A 24878-nucleotide genomic window follows, 5' to 3' on the forward strand; every position below is an offset into this window, starting at 1 on the left:
AGAGGAGGATGGAAACAGGCATCAAATCTCCACCTGAACAAACCTAGCCTTCTAGTACACCACAGAGACAGGGATCAGTGTGTCCCTCCCCACAGGCCCACCTTCCCTCTACTTACCTGAGGGAAGTCCACTCATGCCACGGTGCCCAGTAAAACTTTCCTTCTCTCCAATACTGTACAGAGCTGTCGCACAGTGTATCAGTGCGATTACATTGAAGGAGACCCACAAACAACTTACTCTGTGTCCATATTGTCTCGTCTAGCTGGCTAAAAGGGTACAGTTATAGTATATCTCTCACATTTACATCAACTGCTTTTGAACTTTTCCATTGTCAGCCAGTGGGTTAGTGGCAGGGGGGAAACTCAGTCTGGTGCACAGTTCTACACATGAGTGTGTATCCACTCCACATATTGAGCAAACAGGACAGAGACATGCAAGGGGCCTGACCCCTGGTGTAACAGCACTATATAGGTCTGAAGAGCTCTCACAGGCTGCGGGCAGCCCATCAATCACCTCAGAAAGTGGGTTACGGGGTCTCATATACTGTATGAAGGAGAAAGACTGGGACACTAAAACTATTTTTAGTGAACACAACATAACTTCTCTTTTAATATTGTATTTCTATTCATGTATTTTTGTGTGGTTGAGACACAGATGTCCAAGACCAGTATCCCCTCAGGGACAATAATGATTATCTGATCTCACAGTCCTGTCACAGCTACAAATTAAATAGCTAAATTTGAAGTGTGTCCTGGGGTGAGATATCATATTGGTTTGATATAATATTGGTTTGAGAGGTTTGCGTGTCCTCGTAGACATAGTCAGTGATTTAACAGAAGGAGGGTCACCAGCCTTGACACATTCCTATCCATTGTTTATTCAGCAGGCTGTAAAATAACCCCAGACATGCCCCCTGTGGGACACTGTCTCTGTGTCCCAAATGGCACCCTTTTCCCTATTTAGTGAACTTCTTTTGACCAGGTAGTGCACTATATTGGGGATAGAGTGCCATTTGGGATGCATTCCGTCTCTGGGTAGTGGGTAGGAAAATAAGCACTGCGGTGATCTCTGTTCTCCCGCTAGGGGCCTTTCATCAGTCACCTCAGTCACTGAGCTCTCTACTGCCATCTGTTCCAAACCCGGGTCTGCTGTGATTATGTGAGCCCACTGAGCTAAAGCCTAGGGATTAGAAGACACAATAGGTTCTGGCATGACACATACAGTACGTTCAAACACATGTAAATATGGTATCCCTATCTCCTTAGTACATTTCAGGTCACTATCAGCAGTAGAGTATGAGACAGAATGGTGGTGAGGAATAGGGCTGTCATGTCATTTTGGATGATGGTTATTGGCCAGCCAATAATAAACGTTCCAATAGCAAAAAATAAATAATAATAATATGTATTATTATTTATTTTCTAACAAAACATTTTCTATCCTCTCTCCCACTCCTGGCTGCATGTGCTGCCATATAAATAGAACAGGTGTCCCCAATCAAGTCAATGATGGCATAATGGCTGGACTGGCAGCCATTGCGAATGTACAGGAAGTTATTAAAGATCGGTGATACTATCAAGAGCAGTGTGCGTTTTCCTTTTTCCTTCAGAATGTACAGGAAGTAAAAGCAGGAAGTGTCCCATGAGCCACATCATTAATTAATATTCTACATTACCATGGAAATTATTGCATCACAATTAGGGCTGTGGCGGTCACGAAATTTCGTCAGCCGCTGATTGTCTTTTTTTAATAATATGTTTATTATTTTCCAATAACAAATCAAATAAAAAAGACAGCAATACAAACAATGACATTCATTGTACTGTTGAATGGGATGGCCAATTTAGAGGACAAAACAAAACTTAACTCACACATACACAAAATAAAACAAAATCCTATTAGGTGGTACATGTATAAGAAGACAGCATATAGTCATTACAAGCAGTGTAGTAAATATTGAGTGGAGTACAGCACAGAGTAGCAGCAGATCGTCAACCCAGTTATGAAGCGGGACTAGACCATTTATCCAGTATCGGCTACCATATTATGTAAAACACTGGACTTCTATTGGAGGTATTGTATCGAATCTTTTCCATATTTATTACATTCCCTAAATCCCGTAACCACATTTCAAAGGTAGGTACAGTCTCCAATTTCCAAAATTGCAATTTAAGCCTTTTGGCTAATAGAGTACAAAGAGAGACAGCTTTCCCTTCGTGGTTATTCCCATCAACTGTACCAAACAGAGCGGTCAATGGGTCTGGGGCTAGAACTCTATCAAAGGCTTTAGATAAGTAATCAAAAATGAGAGCCCAGTAAGCATGTAACTTAGGACATGTCCAGAATAAGTGGGTCAACGTCCCCTCATCTTGCTTGCACCTCTCACACAGTGGTGAGGTGTCCGGGAATATTTTATGCAGTTTTACTTTTGAGTAATGTAACCTGTGTATCACCTTAAACTGTACAAGGTTGTGTCTGGCATTCACTGAACTGTGGGTTATATTCCTGAGAGCTTCTACCCAGTCCTCATCTGAGATTTCTGACCCAAGTTCTTGTTCCCAAGCCCTTTTAATGGTGTCTGTGGATACCTCTATGTGGGCCTGTAGCACCTCATACAGTCTAGAGACCGACCCTTTTGAATGGGGTTTGACAAGGATCAAGCTATCTAATGTAGGACTATTTGGCTTCATGCCATACTGTGGGATATGTGTCCTTACGAAATTCCTGATTTGGAGGTATCTGAAAAAAATGTGTTGTTGGCATGTTGAATTTTCCCTGTAATTGTTGAAATGAAGCTAACTGACCATCTATGTATAGATTACCAATTGTTGTGAGCCCCATCTCCCTCCATTGTGAAAACACTACATCATCCAATGGAAAGCATGACTCAGGCAAATCAACTCACTTTTTTGCCAGTTTATCTTGTAGCCAGATAAGGAGCCGAATGTGTTTATCAAGTTAAGTAAGAGGGGAATAGAAGTTTTAGGTTTGGACAAAAACAAAAGAACATCGTCTGCATATAGGGACATTTTGTGCTGTGTGTCCTTTATTTTAATAGAAGCTATATCGGCATATGCCCGAATGCGAGTAGCAAGGGGTTCTATGGCTATAGCGAAGAGAGCAGGAGAAATAGGGCACCCCTGTCGGCACCCCTTGAACAGGCGGAATGACTGTGACATTTCCTGATTGGTTACCATGGACACCATTGGGTGTGCATAAATAATTCTTATCCAATTAATAAATTCCTTTCCAAACCCGAAATGCTCCAGAACCGACATGATATACTTCCACTCAATCTGATCAAACTCCTTCTCTGCATCAAGAGCTATTACCACTGCCTCAACCTTATGATCGTGATACATTACGTTGAAAAGACGTCTCAAATTGTAGTGTATATGTCGGCCCGTATGTCGGCCCGGGATAAAACCTGTCTGGTCAGGGTGTATGATGTCAGAAATATATGTTTTCAATCGGTTTGCTAATATTTTTGTCAACACCTTGTTTTCTATGGGGAGTAACGACACGGGGCGATAAGACGACATCTCCATGGAATCTCTATCTTTTTTCAAGATCAGTACTATTGTAGCCTCATACAGTGTTTGCGGGAGTTTGGCATTTTCTTTGGATTGTTTAAACATTCGCAACATAAGTGGAGATAGACTGGCACAGTACTTCTTATAGAATTCTATTACATATCCATCGGGCCCAGGGGCCTTGCTGTTTGGAAATTGTGCTATCGCTGTGTTCATTTCCTCTAAGGTTATCCCTGCATCGAGTGCAGCAGCTGCCCCCGTGTCTAGTTTAGGAAGTTCGCTTTCAGCGATAAAGCGTTCCATAGTTTGTGGATCAATAGCATCGTATTTTGATTGGTATAGCTGAGTAAAACTGCGCGAAGGATTTATTAATATCCTGCAGATCTGTTACTATTTTACCCTTCTTGTCTTTTATTTTGTGAATAGCTCTAGATGCCTGTACATGCTTTAGCTGTCTTGCTAATAATTTATGTGGTTTGTCACCCAGTTCAAAATAACTTTGTTGCGCTCTAGCAAGTAAAAGAGTCCACCCGGTTTGAAAGGATGGTATTGTATTCATATTTTAACTTTGTGATCTTCTCAAGGACTGCATATGAGGAATTTGTCCTAAAAACATTCTCCTGTTCCCCTAACTCTCTTTCAATTTCTCTCAGCCTGGTATTGGCGCGTTTCTTCCTCTCTGATGTACAGTGCCTTGCGAAAGTATTCGGCCCCCTTGAACTTTGCGACCTTTTGCCACATTTCAGGCTTCAAACATAAAGATATAAAACTGTATTTTTTTGTGAAGAATCAACAACAAGTGGGACACAATCATGAAGTGGAACGACATTTATCGGATATTTCAAACTTTTTTAACAAATCAAAAACTGAAAAATTGGGCGTGCAAAATTATTCAGCCCCTTTACTTTCAGTGCAGCAAACTCTCTCCAGAGGTTCAGCGAGGATCTCTGAATGATCCAATGTTGACCTAAATGACTAATGATGATAAATACAATCCACCTGTGTGTAATCAAGTCTCCGTATAAATGCACCTGCACTGTGATAGTCTCAGAGGTCCGTTAAAAGTGCAGAGAGCATCATGAAGAACAAGGAACACACCAGGCAGGTCCGAGATACTGTTGTGAAGAAGTTTAAAGCCGGATTTGGATACAAAAAGATTTCCCAAGCTTTAAACATCCCAAGGAGCACTGTGCAAGCGATAATATTGAAATGGAAGGAGTATCAGACCACTGCAAATCTACCAAGACCTGGCCGTCCCTCTAAACTTTCAGCTCATACAAGGAGAAGACTGATCAGATATGCAGCCAAGAGGTCCATGATCACTCTGGATGAACTGCAGAGATCTACAGCTGAGGTGGGAGACTCTGTCCATAGGACAACAATCAGTCATATATTGCACAAATCTGGCCTTTATGGAAGAGTGGCAAGAAGAAAGCCATTTCTTAAAGATATCCATAAAAAGTGTCATTTAAAGTTTGCCACAAGCCACCTGGGAGACACACCAAACATGTGGAAGAAGGTGCTCTGGTCAGATGAAACCAAAATGGAACTTTTTGGCAACAATGCAAAACGTTATGTTTGGCGTAAAAGCAACAAAGCTCATCACCCTGAACACACCATACCCACTGTCAAACATGGTGGTGACAGCATCATGGTTTGGGCCTGCTTTTCTTCAGCAGGGACAGGGAAGATGGTTAAAATTGATGGGAAGATGGATGGAGCCAAATACAGGACCATTCTGGAAGAAAACATGATGGAGTCTGCAAAAGACCTGAGACTGGGACGGAGATTTGTCTTCCAACAAGACAATGATCCAAAACATAAAGCAAAATCTACAATGGAATGGTTCAAAAATAAACATATCCAGGTGTTAGAATGGCCAAGTCAAAGTCCAGACCTGAATCCAATCGAGAATCTGTGGAAAGAACTGAAAACTGCTGTTCACAAATGCTCTCCATCCAACCTCACTGAGCTCGAGCTGTTTTGCAAGGAGGAATGGGAAAAAATGTCAGTCTCTCGATGTGCAAAACTGATAGAGACATACCCCAAGCGACTTACAGCTGTAATCGCAGCAAAAGGTGACGCTACAAAGTATTAACTTAAGGGGGCTGAATAATTTTTCACGCCCAATTTTTTGAAATATCCAATAAATGTCGTTCCACTTCATGATTGTGTCCCACTTGTTGTTGATTCTTCACAAAAAAATACAGTTGTATATCTTTATGTTTGAAGCTTGAAATGTGGCAAAAGGTCGCAAAGTTCAATGGGGCCGAATACTTTCGCAAGGCACTGTATAAGAAACCTCTAATCACAGCCTTTAGAGATTCCCAAAGGGTGGAGTCGTCAACATCCCCCGTGTTGTTAGTTCAGAGGAAAAAGGCAATCTGCTCCTTCAAATACTGACAAAAAGCCTCATCTTTCAACAGGTATGAAGCACCACGGTCGCCAACCTGTCAACATATTGTAGAGTTTCAGCACCATGGACAGAGGAGAGTGGTCCGCAATTAGAATAGGGTGATAGGTAACCGACTCAGCTGCTGAAATTAGTTTGGAGTCCAACAAAAAATAGTCAATTCTGGAATATGATTTATGAACTGATGAAAAGAAAGAGTAATCCCTGTCTGTTGGGTGCGTCAGTCTCCAAATATCGACAATGTTAAGGTTTGTCATCAATGTATTTAGACAGACACTGGCATTTGATTGTTGAAGTAACCTTGATAGCTGTTTATCTAAAAGAGGATCTAACGTACAGTTAAAGTCACCTCCCACAATAACACTTGTATCCGAGATATTTGGTATGTCCTTAATTACCCTTTGAAAAAATCATGGATCATTGAAGTTGGGTCCATATAAATTGACCAAGGTTACTGGTTTCGAATTCAGTGTACCAGCCACAATAATATACCGACCATTAGGATCTGAAATCGAGGATGAGTAAACAAACGGAATGTTTTTCCTTCTCAGGATTGCTACCCCTCTCCTTTTGCATCAAAGTTAGACTGGTATATCTGACCGATCCAGCCGACTCGTAGCTTGGCCTGAGGAGCGTTTAATATGAGTTTCTTGAAGAAGCACTATGTCAGCACCCAGTGATTTAAGGTGAGAAAAAACCTTAGCTGGTTTCACCACATGCCCTAAGCCATTACAGTTCCAGCTGACTATCTTTATTCCACCTGGTCTACTCTGTGCTGTGTCACTATGTGGCATTTCTTATTTTAGAGCAAATTGTTGCTGTCATACAAAACCCAGAAGAAAAACGTCCTGCCGTACGGGAGCTTGTCATGTCACCTGTACTAATAATAAACGTGAACATAAAACACATACCCCATCCCCCTCCCGTCCCTTTACTGAGTGACTTCCCCAAACGAAGCACTCCTTGGCTAACACACAAACCTTAGGGTGTCTAGACATACAGCTTGAACTAACTCGTCGTCTATAGATGCTCCGCATATACGCTTATATTAAATAACTCTTAACTCTCACATTAGGGGGTGAGTGGCGCTAAAACATGATATGCTAAACAATGCTATATCAGCCACAACATCTCACCTATCATATAAATCCCAATTTTTGATCGAAAAGACATAGGCTGGAAATTCAAACACATTCCTGGCCTGTATTTGGCCATTTAGCCGGTTGACACAGCCGTTCTGTATCCTCAGCCAGGGAGCTTGCTTGTCAAGAACAGAACAGCCTCTTTTGGGTTGTCAAACGTACGTGTTGATCCCTTCGACTGTCACCTTAAACCGGGCTGGGAAGAGGAATCCATATCGGATGTTGGCCGCCCTGCATTTGTTGCATACCTCATCATACTCTTTCCGTTGGTTCCTCACCTCCAAGGTAAGATCTGGGTAGAAAGACACCCTGGCTCCGTTGTAGTTAAGGGGGAACCTTTGACTAGTGCAGCCGTACAATGAATGGCCTTGGTGGCCATTCAGGCAAAGAAGCCATTCATTGTGGCTTCGTTGCCTGAGATCTGTGTGCGCGGTCGATCAGGATGGCCGTTTTGAAGTGTTCACTCCCCAGCAATGCCAGTATCAGCTCCGAGACAAATTCAGTGGGTTTCCCTTTCTCAGTGTCCTCCTGGATCCCACATATTCAGATGTTCTGGCGTCTTGAATGCAACTTGAGCGTTTCCAGTCGGGCTTTAAGGGTTTTGTTGTAATTTTTTAACGTTGCGCACTGTTTCTCTATGTCCTGTAGCCTGGCCTCGTGATCGACTGTCGTCTGCTCAACCTCATGCACCCTTCCCTTAGTTGCCTTCACAGTTTCGGCCAAAGTCCCAATACTCTTTGAGATATCAGTCAACCTTGTGTCCACCTTCTTGCTTAGTGAGTTTATGGCAGCCAGTATGTCACTTTGAGTAGGATCTGTGGGGAACTCTTGGAAGCTAGCCTCTTCAGCTAACTCCTCGTGGGTCGGCGACATTGAAATTGGCGACGTTGAAATCTCATTCAAATGATCTTGTTTATCGCACATTTAGCATTTCCTGGCTTCCACACATAGCCTACAAACCACTGATGCAGACTTTTGGAACATCTACATTTAATAAATCCATGTAATACAGCTTACACCATCACAATAAATGTATTATTTATTTTAGACAGGTCTAAAGAAGCATGATGTGAAGAAAAGTACATTTCAGAGGAACAGAATAGCATATCCTTATGTTAGGTCCTGATCTGGCTATGCCATATGGTTGTGGGCTACATTAGTTTATTTAGCAGACAAGATTTACCTAGATTTCCATGGCAGGATTTTATAGTATGAAGAATACAATTGAACAAAGCTCCCTCCAAACGATTGGAGGGAGTGCGCACATGCGGCTATTCTGTGTTGACGGGTTAACAAAGAAACAAGTACTCCTATATCTTCAATTTAGAGTTTATTACGTAACTTTAGTTGTGATATTTGATTTTTTATATATTCTTAGGCTATATAACGCTAATCTAATGATGGTTTGAAAAAAGTTGCATTAAAGGCATGAGCTCTGCTTTGTTTTTTTGTGCAGGCTGTACACACTTCATCAGTCTCTCCTTCACAATTTGACAAGCACTTGATAATGCCTCAAATTTCCCGGCAGCATCCCCTTTGTGTGGCCGTAATGCCCCCGTAATACGTGCCTTTTGTGGCCAGTGGGCTGAATATAATAATTGTAATTCCCTTCTCCCTGCGTGCTGCGTGCCCTGAAGCAACTTTCACTCACATTGCTCTCCTTCACCTCATCGGGTCTTTTTCACAACTGTGCGCATCCTTATCCAATTCTGAGGCTCATATTGAATATATTGGACGAACTGTCCACATTTACTTTTCGTCAGCCAATGATGAGTAGGCCTAACGAACAACAAAAGCACTAGCCTATTGTCAATCTACTATCCCCCGTAGTACAATCGTTGACCTATTCTATTTTTGGGGCTGCAGGTAGCCTAGTGGTTAGAGCGTTGGGCAAGTACTCGAAAGGTTGCTGGATATGCTATGGGATAGGCTACATAAGGTGTGGGACTTTAATTTGATAAAGTTGCAAAAAAAGGTATGCATTGTTTCTTGCCTTATGCTGGGCATCATTCACAAGTGATAGTCTCATATTGTCACCCATCAGACTGGTTTTGATTTAGTCTTGTCTTTACATATACTAAATAATATGTGTGAAATTTGTTTTGATTTAGAATGCACCATTATCATGCACCTGTCTCGAAACGGGGGCAGGACAAAAATGTCATTTATGCACTTAAATAGCAAATGGAGGACACTTTTGCCGTGGTTCCTGTTGTTAAGAGAAGCATTGTGCTTAATATTAGGAAAGTTAAGAAATAAATATAGTAGGCCTAGTGTCACACCCTGACCATAATTTGCTTTGTATGTTTCTATGTTTTGTTTGGTCAGGGTGTGATATGAGTGGGCATTCTATGTTTCATGTCTAGTTTGTCTAGTTCTATGTTTGGCCTGATATGGTTCTCAATCAGAGGCAGGTGTGAATCATTGTCTCTGATTGGGAACCATATTTAGGTAGCCTGTTTGGTGTTGGGTTTTGTGGGTGATTGTTCCTGTCTTTGTGTTTGTGGCACCAGATAGGACTGTTTTGGTTTTTGCACATTTCTTGTTTTGTAGTGTTTGTGTTTTAGTTGTTTTATTAAAACATGAATCTCAATAGCCACGCCACATTTTGGTCCGGCTCTCCTTCACACCAAGAAAGCCGTTACACCTAGCCTATAGAATGCTGATGGGATCCTCCTCTTTTTAATAGAGCCCATCACTCTGTTTTCTCGGACAATTTGCTTAGCCTATAGAAATGTTGCGCAACATGAGCTCATGGGCTCTCATGAAGTGTTTGATTAGATTTTTGATTAAATTTGCATTGAGTTCAGAGTGATTAGAGCTTGGAGAAACCTATTTACTGTGAATAAAAAGGTACGTGGAATTTGACTGCCTTCATGATTCGTGACCTTCGGTGTGGAGGTAATATTGCCACCATAACAGCCCTAATCACAATACCAGGCAGCCATTGCGAGTGTACCAATGAGTTTGCCAAAGTTAGCGGTTCCAAGCATGTTTTATTGAATCTATTTCTATGTTAGCTATTTCTACATCTACTGCCACAAGCAGCAAAGTTTCATCATGTTAATTGTTAATTATCCATGTTATCGCGGAAATGGACTCAACCACAAGAATGCCTAGCAGTCCCATCTCTCTCCAGTGTTCGTTCCACAAAAGCAAAAAACTCATGGTTTTTTAAAAACAGTTAAGACCAATATTTTATTCTCACGACGGTCTTCATCCATAACCGTTGATTACACGGTTATAAGGTAATTGTGCCAGCCCTAGTGAGGAGACGTGTGGCACAGTCCAAGCCAATCAGAGAGTGGTGGCTCACTGTCCTCACTGTCACAAATGGATTAAGATGTCTGGCCCACTTCCTGGGAAACCTACCAAGGTTCATCAGTCATAGGACAGGAGGGCACACAGGCCAAGCCAGCTGTGTGATGGACTGTGATATGCAGTGGGTGATACTGTGTGTGTCTGTCTGTTCTCCTCATGTCTACAATAATAAGAATATCTCCAGAGGGGTGTATCATCACAAAGCAAGGATCGATCAGCCGGCTAACTGTTGATCAGAAAGCTATGGGTTATTGATCATGTCAAGTTATTCATACCATTTCAATTTCAAGTCAATCTTTCTCTATGAGCTATACGAACTATGAAGTTTTTAAGGTGATTCAGGAAAGTAAGCTGGCTAACCTTTTGATCCTGGTGAATGGGCGAGGAGGAGGATAGGGTTTGGACAGCACTGGGGTGGGCGGGATGCGCCAGGAACAAACACAGATACTACAGCTTTATAGACTGTTCGCTCCGTCAACAGGTAGTAACATGGCTGATTCAGTCAGTCAATCAGTCAGCCAGCCTGCTTGCTTTCCTGCCGGTCTGTCTCTCTGTCTGTCTGGTTGTCTGTGTCTGTCCCACATGTGACTCAGAAGCTCTTAATCTAGTCCAAAGTGTGCCAGCTTTAATACGGTTTTCAATCATTCTTATGCATCCATATAATCCACTCCATAACACCCATTCAATCAATATAATAGCCTACTGTACTTATCCCCCAGGCCGTCACATACAATGCAGACGTTATTATTGATATGGGGCGGCAGGGTAGCCTAGTGGTTAGAGCGTTGGACTAGTAACCGGAATGTTGCAAGTTCAAACCCCCGAGCTGACAAGGTACAAATCTGTCGTTCTGCCCCTGAACAGGCAGTTAACCCACTGTTCCTAGGCCGTCATTGAAAATAAGAATTTGTTCTTAACTGACTTGCCTAGTTAAATAAAGGTAAAATAACAAAATATAAAATAAAATATGTACTCTACAGTAGGCTGTGAAAACAGATATGCTAAAGGTATGCTGCAAAATCATGTAAACAATAATTAAATGTATTGCTTGATTATACCATAACAAAGTTGGAGCCTGTTCGACACCGTTAATGGACTGGAGCCCTTAAAGGGCGGGTTCTATATAGGTCCTAAACAGTATCATTACGTACCCAAATCCAGCAGCCAGAATTTGCAGTTTTCCGAGGGTCCCGCTTGAGAACTCATATGGTACAGAGGACTAACAGCAAAAATAGACCGTATTCCATTTGCCATGGCAACCTGCCAAGGTACTATTCACGTTCTCACACCGTTTAAAATCCAATTCCTCAAAATAATTATATAAAACAGATAAAGAATCATGTAGTTTAAGAAAAAGCTATAGGAAGCAGCTGTATCCTCTAGCTCAGATGAGATCAGTCTGCTGTGTTTGTGGGATTGGATCTGCTCTCTCTTCTCCACTGTCCCAGAGAGTGGGCTGTTGTGCTGTGAGGGCAAGCCTCCTCTGTCCCAAAGGAACATTCAGAATCAGAAGGCACACTTTAACGTAAAACCCCTAGTAGAAAATCCAGAACTCAAACAGCATGGGCTCAGCTTCCACAAGCATTATGTACCGTGGAAATGTAGCATCTTTAGTAGCAGCTTTACTTTTCAGCACAGTTGCAATGTCCTTATTTAAGCTAAGCTCAAAACACTTAAATTAGTTTTATTGCTGCCAAAAACAATGCACAAAGAGAACTTTCAGCAGTGTAACTGTCTGTAGCTGCTAAGATGCTACTCATACATTTGTACAGCCAGATCTCAATCTACCCTGCAGTGCAAACAGAACTGGAGGAGTAAAACAGGCAGCCCACACAAAGCTCTCCCTGTTCAACTGTATGTTTTTTCATCAGGATCTCTGGGCACTAACCACAGAGCCTGTTTCCTGTAAGAACCAAACACACACACATACATGGGTGCAACGTGCACAACACAAGCACGCGGAACACACACACACACGTGCGCCACACCAAAAAAGCTAAGGCCTCCCTGGTACCTTCGAGAAGGTAACCGTTTAAGCTGAATCAGCAACTGAAGGGAGGTGTTGCTACTGTCTCTTTAGCACATTTTAGAAATATGCTGAACTTATTGATGGCCCCTATTCCCCCTACTGTACACTTCGGTCCACACTGATCTAGCTGGGGATAGGTCACAGTGGCATTTCCTAGTCCAGGGATCCTCAACTACATTCAGCCGCGTGCCAATTTATTCTTGGGTGGATGGTCAGGGGGCCGGAGCGTGATAAAAAATATATATATTTACACTGCAGATGGACCGCAAGAAGCCTAAACAGAAATAATACTTGACAAAAATACGAATAGGGTGCCGTCTTTCAGATGGGATGTTAAAAACGGTGTCCTGACCGTGTTTCATGGCTAAATTCCCAACCTGGCCACATTCCATCATGACCACCCAATCATCCTCCTCATTCCTAATTGGCATATATCTCCTCACCTCTCCACCTGATAGCTGATGTGTGGTGAGCGTTGTGGCACAAAAATGGCCGCCATGCATCACTGAGGTGGGTGCTACACAATGATGGTGGATGAGGGCAGTTTCCCCCTACTATTTAAAGCGCTTTGAGTACCTCAGTTGGTAGAAAAGTGCAATATAAATCCAATCAATTATTATGAATTATTATTATTTGTATACGATCACAAAATCTCTCTATTGTGCGTGGGAATACCTGGAAACAGATTTACAAAATCTTGGAGCTGATTTTCTGGTGTTTTTACAGTCTTTTATGTCCAACAATCAAAATTATATGTATATAAATATACATATATATTTTTTTTACTCAGGAAACTTGGGGGGCCAAAAAAACCAAAACATCCGAAGGCAGACAGTTGGGGAACTCTGTCCTAGTCCATGGCCCTAAAGTTGGAAAATACAAAAATAGCCAAAAAGCAGTAACTTAGTCTAATTCAGTTTACAAACTTAATTGCAAGAACATCACAGGAGTCACATCAACAGCATTTTCTGAGAACTTGTAGGATTTACACAAGCTATGACATCTACTAACTCACCACAGGCAACCAGCCAGCAAGGGCTTTGTTCTCAATCCAAGGGATGGGGAATGCAATGAGGAAAAACAATGAATGAATAGTCTTCCTGTGAGTTAGTGAGACACATCCATCCATCCCCTTCTACAACTCCCAGACATTTACCAGGGCAAACCTTCTGCTCACAGCCTGCACTCATTCTGGCCCAGCCATGCATCTGGGTGACAGCACCAGTCGGGGGTAGGAAGAGGAAAACTCCCCGATCTACCCCCAAACCGCCCACTGCCCTGAGAAAAGGGCCTAGGCCTACATGCTCTGCTTCATGGACAAAGCACCACAAAGACAAGGGGAGCACCAAGGACAGGTTCATCCTCCTAGTTCTAAAAGAGCCCTGCCGAGGGGAGTCTTTAGCAGTTTGTTGTAGTTTTATCAGTCTGCATAACAATTCACTGCTGCGTGGGTATAAGAACAGACCATCTGAGAAGTTCTGATGCTCCTATAGGCGCTCAGGAAGAAACATGGGAAAAAAGCACACGTGAAACTTGAAGGTAGTAGAATAGTAAAGACCTGGATGGGAAATCCTTAAGTTTGTTATTAGTTAGAGAAAACCATCCAAGTGTGTAACATGCATCAAACACTACCTGGTTTAAGCCAATAGAAATATAGGATTCCCCACTCCCCTATAAAATGATGAAGAGCCTAATGTTTAGGAAACTTATGGGCATGGATTTTTAACATTTAACTAGGCAAGTCAGTTAAGAAGAAATTCTTATTTATAATGACGGCCTACCAGAGAACAATGGGTTAACTGCCTTGTTCAGACACAGAACGACAGATTTGGACCTTGTCAGCTAGGAGATTCGATCCAGCAACCTTTCAGTTAGAGGCCCAACACTCTAACCACTAAGCTACCTGCCACCTCAGGTAGCCTTGTGCCGCACCATGGAAACCACCAGTATACAGTACACAAACATCACCTCTATCTTATTACAGACAGGACAGGAGGAGGGCGGGCCGTCTGACAGGAACAAAGCTTTACTGAGTGACTCAGTCAAGACAGAACAGAAGCTCCAAGTGCCACCCAGGTTTCTTTGACCTCATCCCCTGGGGTCTGGAATGGGGTCAAGTCATGGAGCTCAAAAACGAATTCTCCTTTGAAGAAAGAAAAACCACAAGGTTTTGTAACAGAAATGAAAAAAATGAACAAAAATGCATGTGTTTTTTATTGGACAAGTTCAGGTAGTCTCTACCTGTTTTAGTCAGTTATCTTCTGTTTGATGCCTGACGAATATGAACCATGAGAGACAGGCCATGTATGCATGTATGAATTCCCACAGAATAATGTAGATGGTAATCCATATGTTTTCCACAGCAGCACGTGAGTCATCAACAGCTCTCCACAGACTGTAAACCAGGGAGCACCTGGAATCCTTCACTGGCTGCAAGTACACACTCGCCCACTAGAAACCCCCTGGGACCAAGGTGCCTGTGTATACTTGTGTGTATATGTGTGTTTTCCCAGACCTTAATGGTAGATTGACGCCAGACATTCTTTTTTTATTTTCACCTCTCCCCAATTTCGTGGTATCCATCGCTGCAACGAGAGCCATGCGTCCTTCAAAACACAACCCAACCAAGCCGCACTGCTTCTTGACACAACGCACATCCAACCCGGAAGCCAGCCGCACTAATGTGTAAGAGGAAACACCGTACACCTAGCGACTTGGTCAGCGTGCACTGCGCCCGGCCCGCCACAGGAGCGATGAGACAAGGATATCTCTCCCGGGCAAACCCTCCCTAAACCGGACGTTGCTGGGCCAATTGTGTGCCGCCCCATGAGCCTCCCGGTCGCGGCCTGGGCTCGAACCCAGCATCTCTGGTGGCACAGTGCCTTAGACCACTGTGCCTTAGACCACAGTGCCTTAGACCACTGTGCCTTAGACCACTGTGCCTTAGACCACTGTGCCTTAGACCACTGTGCCTTAGACCACTGTGCCTTAGACCACTGTGCCTTAGACCACTGTGCCTTAGACCACTGTGCCTTAGACCACTGTGCCTTAGACCACTGTGCCTTAGACCACTGTGCCTTAGACCACTGTGCCTTAGACCACTGTGCCTTAGACCACTGTGCCATCCGGGAGGACTCAGACATTCTTTTTTACTTTTGCTGAACATATCATTTGATCTCCATATCATCCATTTGATGTGTGCATGTCATCTTTTCCTCTACTGCATTCCAGGTGCCTCACAACAGCAAGGCTGACAGTGTGTCTGTGTATCTGTGTCTGTGTATGTTCCAGCCTTCTCAGTCCCAACATCAAGGCCTACCTTTGTGGTGGTGGTTGAATAGTCCTTCCATCTCCATACTGGAGCGTGAGTGAGCGATGCAGAGCATGGCACAGGGTACTATGCCCTCCTGGGCAGGGGAGCGGTCCGTGGTCCTCACCAGGCACCAGTCTGGCTTGTCATGAAGCCTCTCCAGCACCTCTACCGTCTGACCCCTCCGTACAGTCAGCTCAGAGCTGCTGCCATTACTAGCCACAAAGTCATGGATAACCACGGTCAGCTCACAGCCACCAGAGAGCTGAAGAGAGGGCGGGGTTGGAGAGGGAGAGAGAGAGGGAGGGATGGAGAGGGAGAGGGAGAGAGAGAGGGAGGGATGGAGAGGGAGAGAGAGGGATGAGAGGGAGGGATGAGAGGGAGGGGGAGCGAGGGACAGAGTGTATGTCAGATTTACTATAAACATTACATGACATAAAGGAATAGTTTGAGGTTATGAAGAAACAGCCTGAATGTATTGATGTTTAGGAGCAGTATCACAATGAGGGTGTGAAATATAACTACATGTCATTAAATGGTGAGATTCTCAGGATGTACTAATCAGCAATAGCGAGTCTATTATTAGCATGTCAACAACCGAGTTCTTATATGGGTTTGAAGGTCCCCAAGTCCCCCTGAGAACTGCTGATTTACCACTAGTCAGTCATTACGTTTCCCCAGACCCATCTCAGTCACAAGGCTAGACTAAGAGCTTATTCTGATGGCCATTAGAATGTGCCATCAGCACAGTGCAGGCTCCAAACCAACCACATACTGTAGCTACTGTAGCTCAACTGTACTGAGTTGTACTGTAAACATGTCGTTCTGGTGAGTCACAAGACATTCAGATGCCTCAATGTGACTCAAGAAACGCTCTGGCATTCTAAAGCAGTAGTTGCAGGGGAAAAACACGACCATTAAAGTGCCACACATGCCATTAAAATATATATTGAGGGATATATACAAGGGAAATCAGTTACAGGAGAATGACGATCACCCTCGGCAGTTCCACACTGACAACACATTCTTCAAATGACTACCAAATCAAACCAATTACAGACTCCAACCAACATCCCACCGACATGGCTCATTAGTAACTGCTAGAGATCCATACATACCCTTTGGTAGTGAGGCAAAGCCAGCGAGTTCAAAAGCTGAGCCACCGGACCTGAGGTTTTATTGTTCTCCATGATTCTGTCCTCTGTCCTCTTCTCCTTCATACTCTGATGCTCCTGATGCTGAATCTAATCCATCGACGCGACACAAGATTAACTTAACACTGAACCACACTGACCTGAGGTAACACGCAGGCCCACCTACTCTCATATCCCGCCGCCCGATGGCCCTACGATGGTATCTAGGTACTATATACCAGAGCCAAAGCACTCCCTTCCTTGTCTACTGTAGCAGCTGTGCCTTCTCCAAGGAGAGGCTGGAGATATGACACTGACACAGAGAGTGGTACAGCTAGTGGGAGGCTGACACACTCGTTGACGCGTCGCCGACACACAACTCGGCTCTGTCATTGCCTCTCACAGATCTCACAACACCAGGCGAAGACGCAGAGAGCGAGAGAAAGAAAGACAGAGAGAGGAGCAGAGAAAGAGGGGGAGAGAAAGTAAAAAAAGAGAGCGAGAAAGAGAGAGAGTTGACTGTGAGTGATTGTTCCCTGCATTAAAGGAACCACGGCCCATTAGTGTACATGAGAAGACACATGGAATCTCCCTCCTCACCTCTCCGTGACCTTGACTGACCTTCTCTGTGTTGTTTTCTGTACCCTGACAGAACCAGAGCTACACTGTGTCAGGAAGGACACATACAGAAAGGGACATCCTATGCATGTCTTCCAAATGTCACCATATTCATTTTGCTGTGCATTATTTTTGACCAGGAGTGCACTATAAAGGGAATAGGGTAGCATTTGGGACTCAACCACTGTGGCTAAGTCAAATTGAACGTAATTCCTTGATTTAGGAGCATAGCTGCATAGAGCAGAATAACTGCAAGTCCAGCTTTGGCAGGGGAACATGGTCCCTAAAGAGGCGGAGTGTTTGTGTGAGAGAATATAGCTCTGACTGTGAGTAGGAGTGATGTCCTTCTGTGCTGTTATTGCCTGATAAAATCACACTGTTCCTTCCTGAAGAAGGACCATGTTTCTCATGTTCATCTCTGAGATGGAAAGGAAAAGTCTAACGAAAGTTTGGTTTTCAGACAATCCCTTATCAGTCAACAGGTTCACAGGAAGCCAGTCCAAATTAAAATGATGTCTTGAAATATTAAATTCGAATTGACTTGTCTGGTTGCGGTCTCCCTAAAAATTACCGGATTTAGAGGCTACAGTTTGAAATGCTGTTGAAAAGAAGTCTCTAGAGTCTAACGTGTCAAATGATACCGTGAAGACCTCCGCTGTTCCACAACAGAGACCAACAGCCGTCGTTGGTGAAGCCCTAAACTGCAGGGATTGTAGAAGCAGACCATTGTCTTACATCAGACAGAAGACTGAAGTAAAGACTCCGGAGTTGGCAACGTGCTGTATTTGAATGGCGTAGCTGTAGGAAGGCAATGGGCAGCCTATGATGACTCACCTTGTCGCTGTCCAGTGTGTTCTGAGAGGTACGGGAGGCGATAGAGATGGTGTCTGGCTGACTGCTGGCATCACCCTGGCTGTCCAGGTCCTCTCCATGACTACAGAGGAGGAAGATCTCAATCAAAATAGGGTGGGGCAGCTCTCACAATCATAAACTGTTGGGGCACTTTCATGTTAGTTTGTGCTGCGGAATTGACAGAACAATAACTGTAATGTATAAAACCAATGTCCAATGCAGTCAGTCCTGTATGGTCTGTAAGAAAGGCTGTGAGAAGTGATGAGGTTGATACAAGGTGGAGTACTGTACTGTACCTTCTGCCCTTGTGTTTGACTGTGGTGGCCTTGGGGATGTGAATAGGCTCCTTCAGGGCTCCTCTCAGGTGGATGGTACGCTCCTGGATCACCTCCCGGATGTGTTTGATCCAGTCCTGCTTGTTCTCTATGCTGGACGCCTGAGGGGACAGACGGACGGACGGTCAAGACAGACTGGCGGGCAGAAAGATCTCAGTCCAAACATTCCCAATATTTCGAAACTATCGATGCTGCAACACTAACTGTACGCTCTGAGCTGTGTCAATACAGTCAACCCTGATGCCTTCATTGATAGAAATTATCTAAATGCTTACTATTTTTACCAGAGTACATGGACAGAACACACAAAGGACATTCCGTCATGTTCCTTTCATTCAGTAAGACCCTTTCAATCGATTACAGTATGTTTCACTATTGAGGAATTCTCATGCTGGCATCATAACCAGTCATTTCCGAGGAGCCATTTAAAGGCCCCTTCAGTGCTGTGTGAATATGCATATGACTCACTCATGTCTTCTTTGGAACTATGCAACAGTAATCAAGAGTATGCTTCTGTTATATAACGGACAGATTAACATGGTTAGTCTGCCATAATATAATATATATAATATATACACTACCGTTCAAAGGTCTGGGGTCACGTAGAAATATAATTGTTTTTGAAAGAAAATACATTTTTTTGCCCATTAAAATAACATCAAATTGATTCAGAAATACAGTGTAGACATTGTTAATGTTGTAAATGACTGTTGTAGCTGTTGTAACGACTGATTTTTTATGGAATATTTTCATAGGCATACAGAGGCCCATTATCAGCAACCATCACTCCTGTGTTCCAATGGCACGTTGTGTTAGCTAATCCAAGTTCTTTGTTTCTGGCCATTTTGAGCCTGTAATCAAACCCACAAATGCTGATGCTCCAGATACTCAGCTAGTCCAGTTTTATTGCTTCTTTAATCAGACAACAGTTTTCAGCTGTGCTAACATAATTGCAAAAGCATTTTCTAATGATCAATTAGCCTTTTAAAATTATAAACTTGGATTAGCTAACACAACGTCCCATTGGAATACATTAGTGATGGTTGATGATAATGGGCCATTTCCAGCTACAATTGTCATTTACAACATTAACAATGTCTACACTGTATTTCTGATCAATTTGATGTTATTTTAATGGGCAAAAACAAGGACATTTCTAAGTGACCCCAAACTTTTGAACGGTAGTGTACATAGCGTGTGTGTGTGTGTGTGTGTGTGTGAATGCGTGCGTGCGTGCATGCGTGTGTGTGTGCCATGACTCACAACGCATCAACACACATATATGTCTCTAAGTGCATGAACTGTTATGCAAATCATCAAACTCGAACACATACTGTAGGCCTGGTAAAGCCCACTCAAAGAAATACGTTTTGGGCGGAATTGTAGTGGGTTGAACTTAAATCTTTAAAACTCACAGTAACACCCACTTAAGGAAATACGTTTTGGGCAAAAGTGGGAGTAAATATATACATATTCATTGCGCTTGATTGTTTGCTGGGTTACTGTTAAGTCATAATGTACCAGTTACCTTGAGCACCATCTTGTTGTCTGAGCTGGGGGTCCTCCCGACCCAGAGAGCAAACTTACACGGATCCCCCTCCACATGTTCTGTGACACCCAGCTCCGAAGTCTTGGAGCAGAGACAACACAAAAACAGAGTTAGAGAAAGAACAGGGGAGAAATAGAGTAAATATAGGGTTGATAAAAATGTATTGACTTGAGATCGGCGCAGGCAACTCTTTTCCGTAAATCATTCATTGATGTGAATGGGAGACTTTAATTTAAGTTAAGCATGCTGATCTCAAGTCTGAGTTCCAGCCATTGTGATGAGAGAGTGGACAGGTTGTGCTTACAAAGAGCTTGCTCTTGTAGAGGTACTTGTTGCATCCGTTAGAGTCCTTGACCTCCTTGCTGAAGACCAGGGACATCTCAAATAGGAAGAGGTGGCGCTCACGTCCCTTACGGATCAGAGTCTTGGGATCCCACACCTGGAAGGACTCCTGCAGGATCAGCTCTCCTTGGGAGTCAATATTCCCATCGAACCCTGGAGGGGGGAAGAGGAGAAGGAATAGAGGGGACTGTCAAGTCACTTGATTCAAATCATTTCTAAACCTACAGCTGAAGTTAGATGTTTACATACACTTAGGTTGGAGTCATTAAAACTCGTTTTTCAACCACTCCACAAACGTCTTGTTAACAAACTATAGTTTTGGCAAGTCGGTTAGGACATCTACTAAGTATTTTTTCCAACAATTGTTTAGACAGATTATTTCACTTATAATTCACTGTATCACAATTCCAGTGGGTCAGAATTTAACATACACTGTGCCTTTAAACAGCTTGGAAAATTCCAGAAAATGATGTCATGGCTTTAGAAGCTTCTGATAGGTTAATTGACATAATTTGAGTCAATTGGAGATGTACCTGTGGATGTATTTCAAGTTCTACCTTCAAACTCAGTGCCTCTTTGCTTGACATCATGGGAAAATCAAAATAAATCAGCCAAGACCTCAGAAAAGAAATTGTAGACCCCCACAAGTCTGGTTCATCCTTGGGAGCAATTTCCAAACTCCTGAAGGTACCACATTAATCTGTACAAACAATAGTATGCAAGTATAAACATCATGGGACCACGCAGCCGTCATACTGCTCAGGAAGGAGACGCGTTCTGTCTCCTAGAGATGAGCGTACCTTGTTGCAAAATGTGCAAATCATTCCCAGAACTACAGCAAAAGACCTTGTGAAGATGCTGGAGGGAACAGGTACAAAGTATCTATATTCACAGTAAAACGTGTCCTATATCGACATAACCTGAAAGGCCGCTCAGCAAGGAAGAAGCCAATGCACCAAAACCGCAATAAAAAAGCCAGACTACGGTTTGCATCTGCACATGGGGACAAAGATCATACTTTCTGGAGAAATGTCCTCTGGTCTGGTGAAACAGAAATAGAACTGTTTGGCCATAATGACCATCGTTATGTTTGGAGGAAAAAGGGGGAAGCTTGCAAGCCAAAGAACACCATCCCAACCTTAAAGCACGGGGGTGCCAGCCTCATGTTGTAGGGGTGCTTTGCTACAGGAGGGACTGGTGCACTTCACAAAATAGATGGCATCATGAGGAAAGAAAATTATGTGGATATATTGAAGCAACATATCAAGACATCAGCCAGGAAGTTAAAGCTTGGTCACAAATGGGTCTTCCAAATGGATAATGACCCCAAGCATACTTCCAAAGTTGTGGCAAATGGCTTAAGGACAACAAAGTCAAGGTATTGGAGTGGCCATCACAAAGCCCTGACCTCAATCCCATAGAATATTTGTGGGCAGAACTGAAAAAGTGTGTGCGAGCAAGAAGGCCTGCAAACCTGACTCAGTTACACCAGCTCTGTCAGGAGAAATGGGCCAAAATTCACCCAACTTATTGTGGGAAGCTTATGGAAGGCTACACGAAAAGTTTGACCAAATTAAACAATTTAAAGGCAATGCTACTAAATACTAATTAAGTGTATGTAAACTTCTGACCCACTGGGAATGTGATGAAAGAAATAAAAGCTTAAATAAATAATTCTCTCTACTATTATTCTGACATTTCACATTCATAAAATAAAGTGGTGAACCTAACTGACCTAAAACAGGGAATGTATTTAGCTAAAGTGTATGTAAACTTTCGACTTTAACTGTATATTCCATGAAAGCTTCCTATGAGTTAGCCCAGCCCTGCTTCACTAGGAGCTAAAAGGAATGTCCAGTAAGTCAAGGCCTAGTCCTCCTACCACAGATAAAAGGGGAAACCCTTAGTTAGTTCTAAGTATATTGCTCCTACCGTCCATCATGCTGAGGTGCATGGCATCGTTGGCTCTCTTGGGGACACTGAGCATCACCTCCAGACCATCCTTGATCTCCCCCTTCCCCTCCTCACAGCAGGTCAGCAGCTCCTGAAGAGGAAATGCAAACACACACACGCACACACACACACACACACACACACACACACACACACACACACACACACACACACACACACACACACACACACACACACACACACACACACACACACACACACACACACACACACACACACACACACACACACACACACAGTGAGAGAGAAACAAACACAAATCTTCAGTTGCATTTCACAAACCTCAAGGTCCAACAAAAGATAAAGGCTGTAATGGATTGTGTTCCATGCAAGATGCAGTCAGCTTCCAACACTGTAGCTTTGTTGACAACTAGCGATGTGATGTACAATAAACACGATCATTGTACAAGCTGGATTACAGAGGGTGAGAGAACAAAGGGTGCACCAGAACCTGCTGTGCTATATGCTACATAATTATTACAGAGAGTCATCTAGCTACTGTTTCTATTTGGCCAGTGTACAGCACCTTGAGAAGCAGCTGATACTTGGTTATTCTCTGGACAGGCTTGATGAGGTATGAGGATATGGAGTTGGCCAGCCGGTGCCTCTGTTGAATTTCCTGGAAACCAAAAAGACAGAGACATCTTAAAGGGCACAGAGACGCCGAGGCAGCAGTCGCCAGATTCATCCTGCTCCTAGACCTAGACAGACAGCACTGATGGAGAATGGAGATACCCCTCTCCTCAGAGCTGGAGGTCACTGACAGCAACCTAAGGTCAATCTTCTGTGAGTAGGCTTCATCTACCCCTCTTCCTCCCTCCTGTACTACCACCACAACTCCTGTTAAGATCAGCCTCACTGCCAAACACCCAGAAATCACCCGGGTAAGCCAGATTTGGAGGCTACCGTCATAACTGATATACCAGCATAATATTACTTCCTTGCATTTATTCAAAAACTATTAGCATAAATAGTACTTCAAAGGATCTGATTCAAAAGACCACATAATAAGACCTCGCAGAATTTGATTAGTGGTTCAACATTTGACGTATTAAGTATTTATAGAATGCCTGAGTTGGTACTCATCTACACGTACATCAAAATAGGGCCCTGCATGCTCCAGAATGAGCTGGGTAGAGTCTGGTTTGTTCTTGCAGTAGTTCACATACATCTGGAACTTATCTGCCTGCAAAATGGACACACAACTGTTAAGAGACACAATATTCCCACAACATCTCAGCCATGTCAATCTATGTCAGTGTTGTAAGCTGGCTTGTCCAGACAGTGAGACACTCACCCAGGTGACAAAGCAATGACCCACGTCCTCAGGGAGCTGTTCGTATTTCTCCAACTCCTTCAGGAAGATGCTGTACAGAAAGAGAGAGTTTCTGAGGAAATCTTATTCACTACGAACTGAACAGAACTAAACGGGGCAACACGAGGAGGTCCTACCTGAACTTGTCCAATAAGAAATGCTTGTTTTCATTATTATTTATGGTGTGTACTAATAAATAGGACCCAGGTTGAGTTACTATAGACCAGTCTTAGGTTGATTGAGCCACTCCAGTGCATCTAGAAGGCAATGGGAGTCCGGTGTGGGTAACTCCAGTACAGAACACTAACTTGTGGTGGAACTCGTAGAGGTCCAACATGTTGCCAAAGATGATGTGCTCTTTGTTGACGATGCCTGGAGGGATCTCCTCAACACCGCTGGTCATCTCCCACAAGTAGGTCTGGAAACCACACAATGTCTTTACCTGGTTGTAATCCTGACATCTGACATTTCTACAACCAGAAAACCACCAACTAAAACTAAACCAGATCAATCAAGCATACATTTTGCATTGCCCTTGGGCCTTGGCTTACATAATGTTTTCCTTTCTTGACGGACTCGATACAGGGGCCAATGTATAGAGTCCGTCAGTAAACGAGTGTGAATGTGTCACAGGTTGAATGGAGTGGTGGTTTCTCAGTACTTACATCTGTACACTCCCGCAGGTCTCTGACGTAGGCCTTCTCTGTCTGAATGAGCTCTGCCATTATGAACCTGGGGGAAAAACATTCAACTTCTGGGAACTGCAGCAGAGAGAGAGACTGTCTTGTGTTTTTGGTCTGTTTTGTGTGGGTCAGGGGCATAGACAAATGTCCCATGTGACATGATATTCTACGTCCCAAATGGCACCCTATTTCCTATATAGTGCACTACCTTTGACTAAGGCTCTGGTCAAAAGAAGTGCACTATTTAGTGAATCAGGAGCCATTTGGGATGCACCCAGACAGCACAGTAAAACCCCAGATTTGTTTTTTTTATTGTCAAATACACCAGA

The 24878-nt window shown here is 43.3% G+C and overlaps 1 protein-coding gene across 3 annotated transcripts in view; it reads right to left on the reverse strand.

Moving 5' to 3' along the window:
- LOC135520360 (triple functional domain protein-like) overlaps positions 1–24878 on the reverse strand; it is a 132479-nt gene that overhangs the window by 19835 nt on the left and 87766 nt on the right. For all 3 annotated transcript variants that reach the window (XM_064945849.1, XM_064945850.1, XM_064945851.1), the window contains 11 exons: positions 24532–24598; positions 24175–24284; positions 23849–23918; positions 23648–23737; positions 23078–23170; positions 22510–22621; positions 20540–20730; positions 20215–20316; positions 18648–18787; positions 18334–18433; positions 15758–16013 (listed from right to left, as the gene is read on the reverse strand). In XM_064945849.1, coding sequence (XP_064801921.1) covers positions 15758–16013; positions 18334–18433; positions 18648–18787; positions 20215–20316; positions 20540–20730; positions 22510–22621; positions 23078–23170; positions 23648–23737; positions 23849–23918; positions 24175–24284; positions 24532–24598 — 1331 coding nt within the window. The remainder of the gene's footprint in view (positions 1–15757; positions 16014–18333; positions 18434–18647; positions 18788–20214; positions 20317–20539; positions 20731–22509; positions 22622–23077; positions 23171–23647; positions 23738–23848; positions 23919–24174; positions 24285–24531; positions 24599–24878) is intronic.

The sequence above is a fragment of the Oncorhynchus masou genome, chromosome 29, assembly GCF_036934945.1.
Source record: "Oncorhynchus masou masou isolate Uvic2021 chromosome 29, UVic_Omas_1.1, whole genome shotgun sequence".
In the NCBI taxonomy this organism is placed as follows: Eukaryota; Metazoa; Chordata; class Actinopteri; order Salmoniformes; family Salmonidae; genus Oncorhynchus; species Oncorhynchus masou.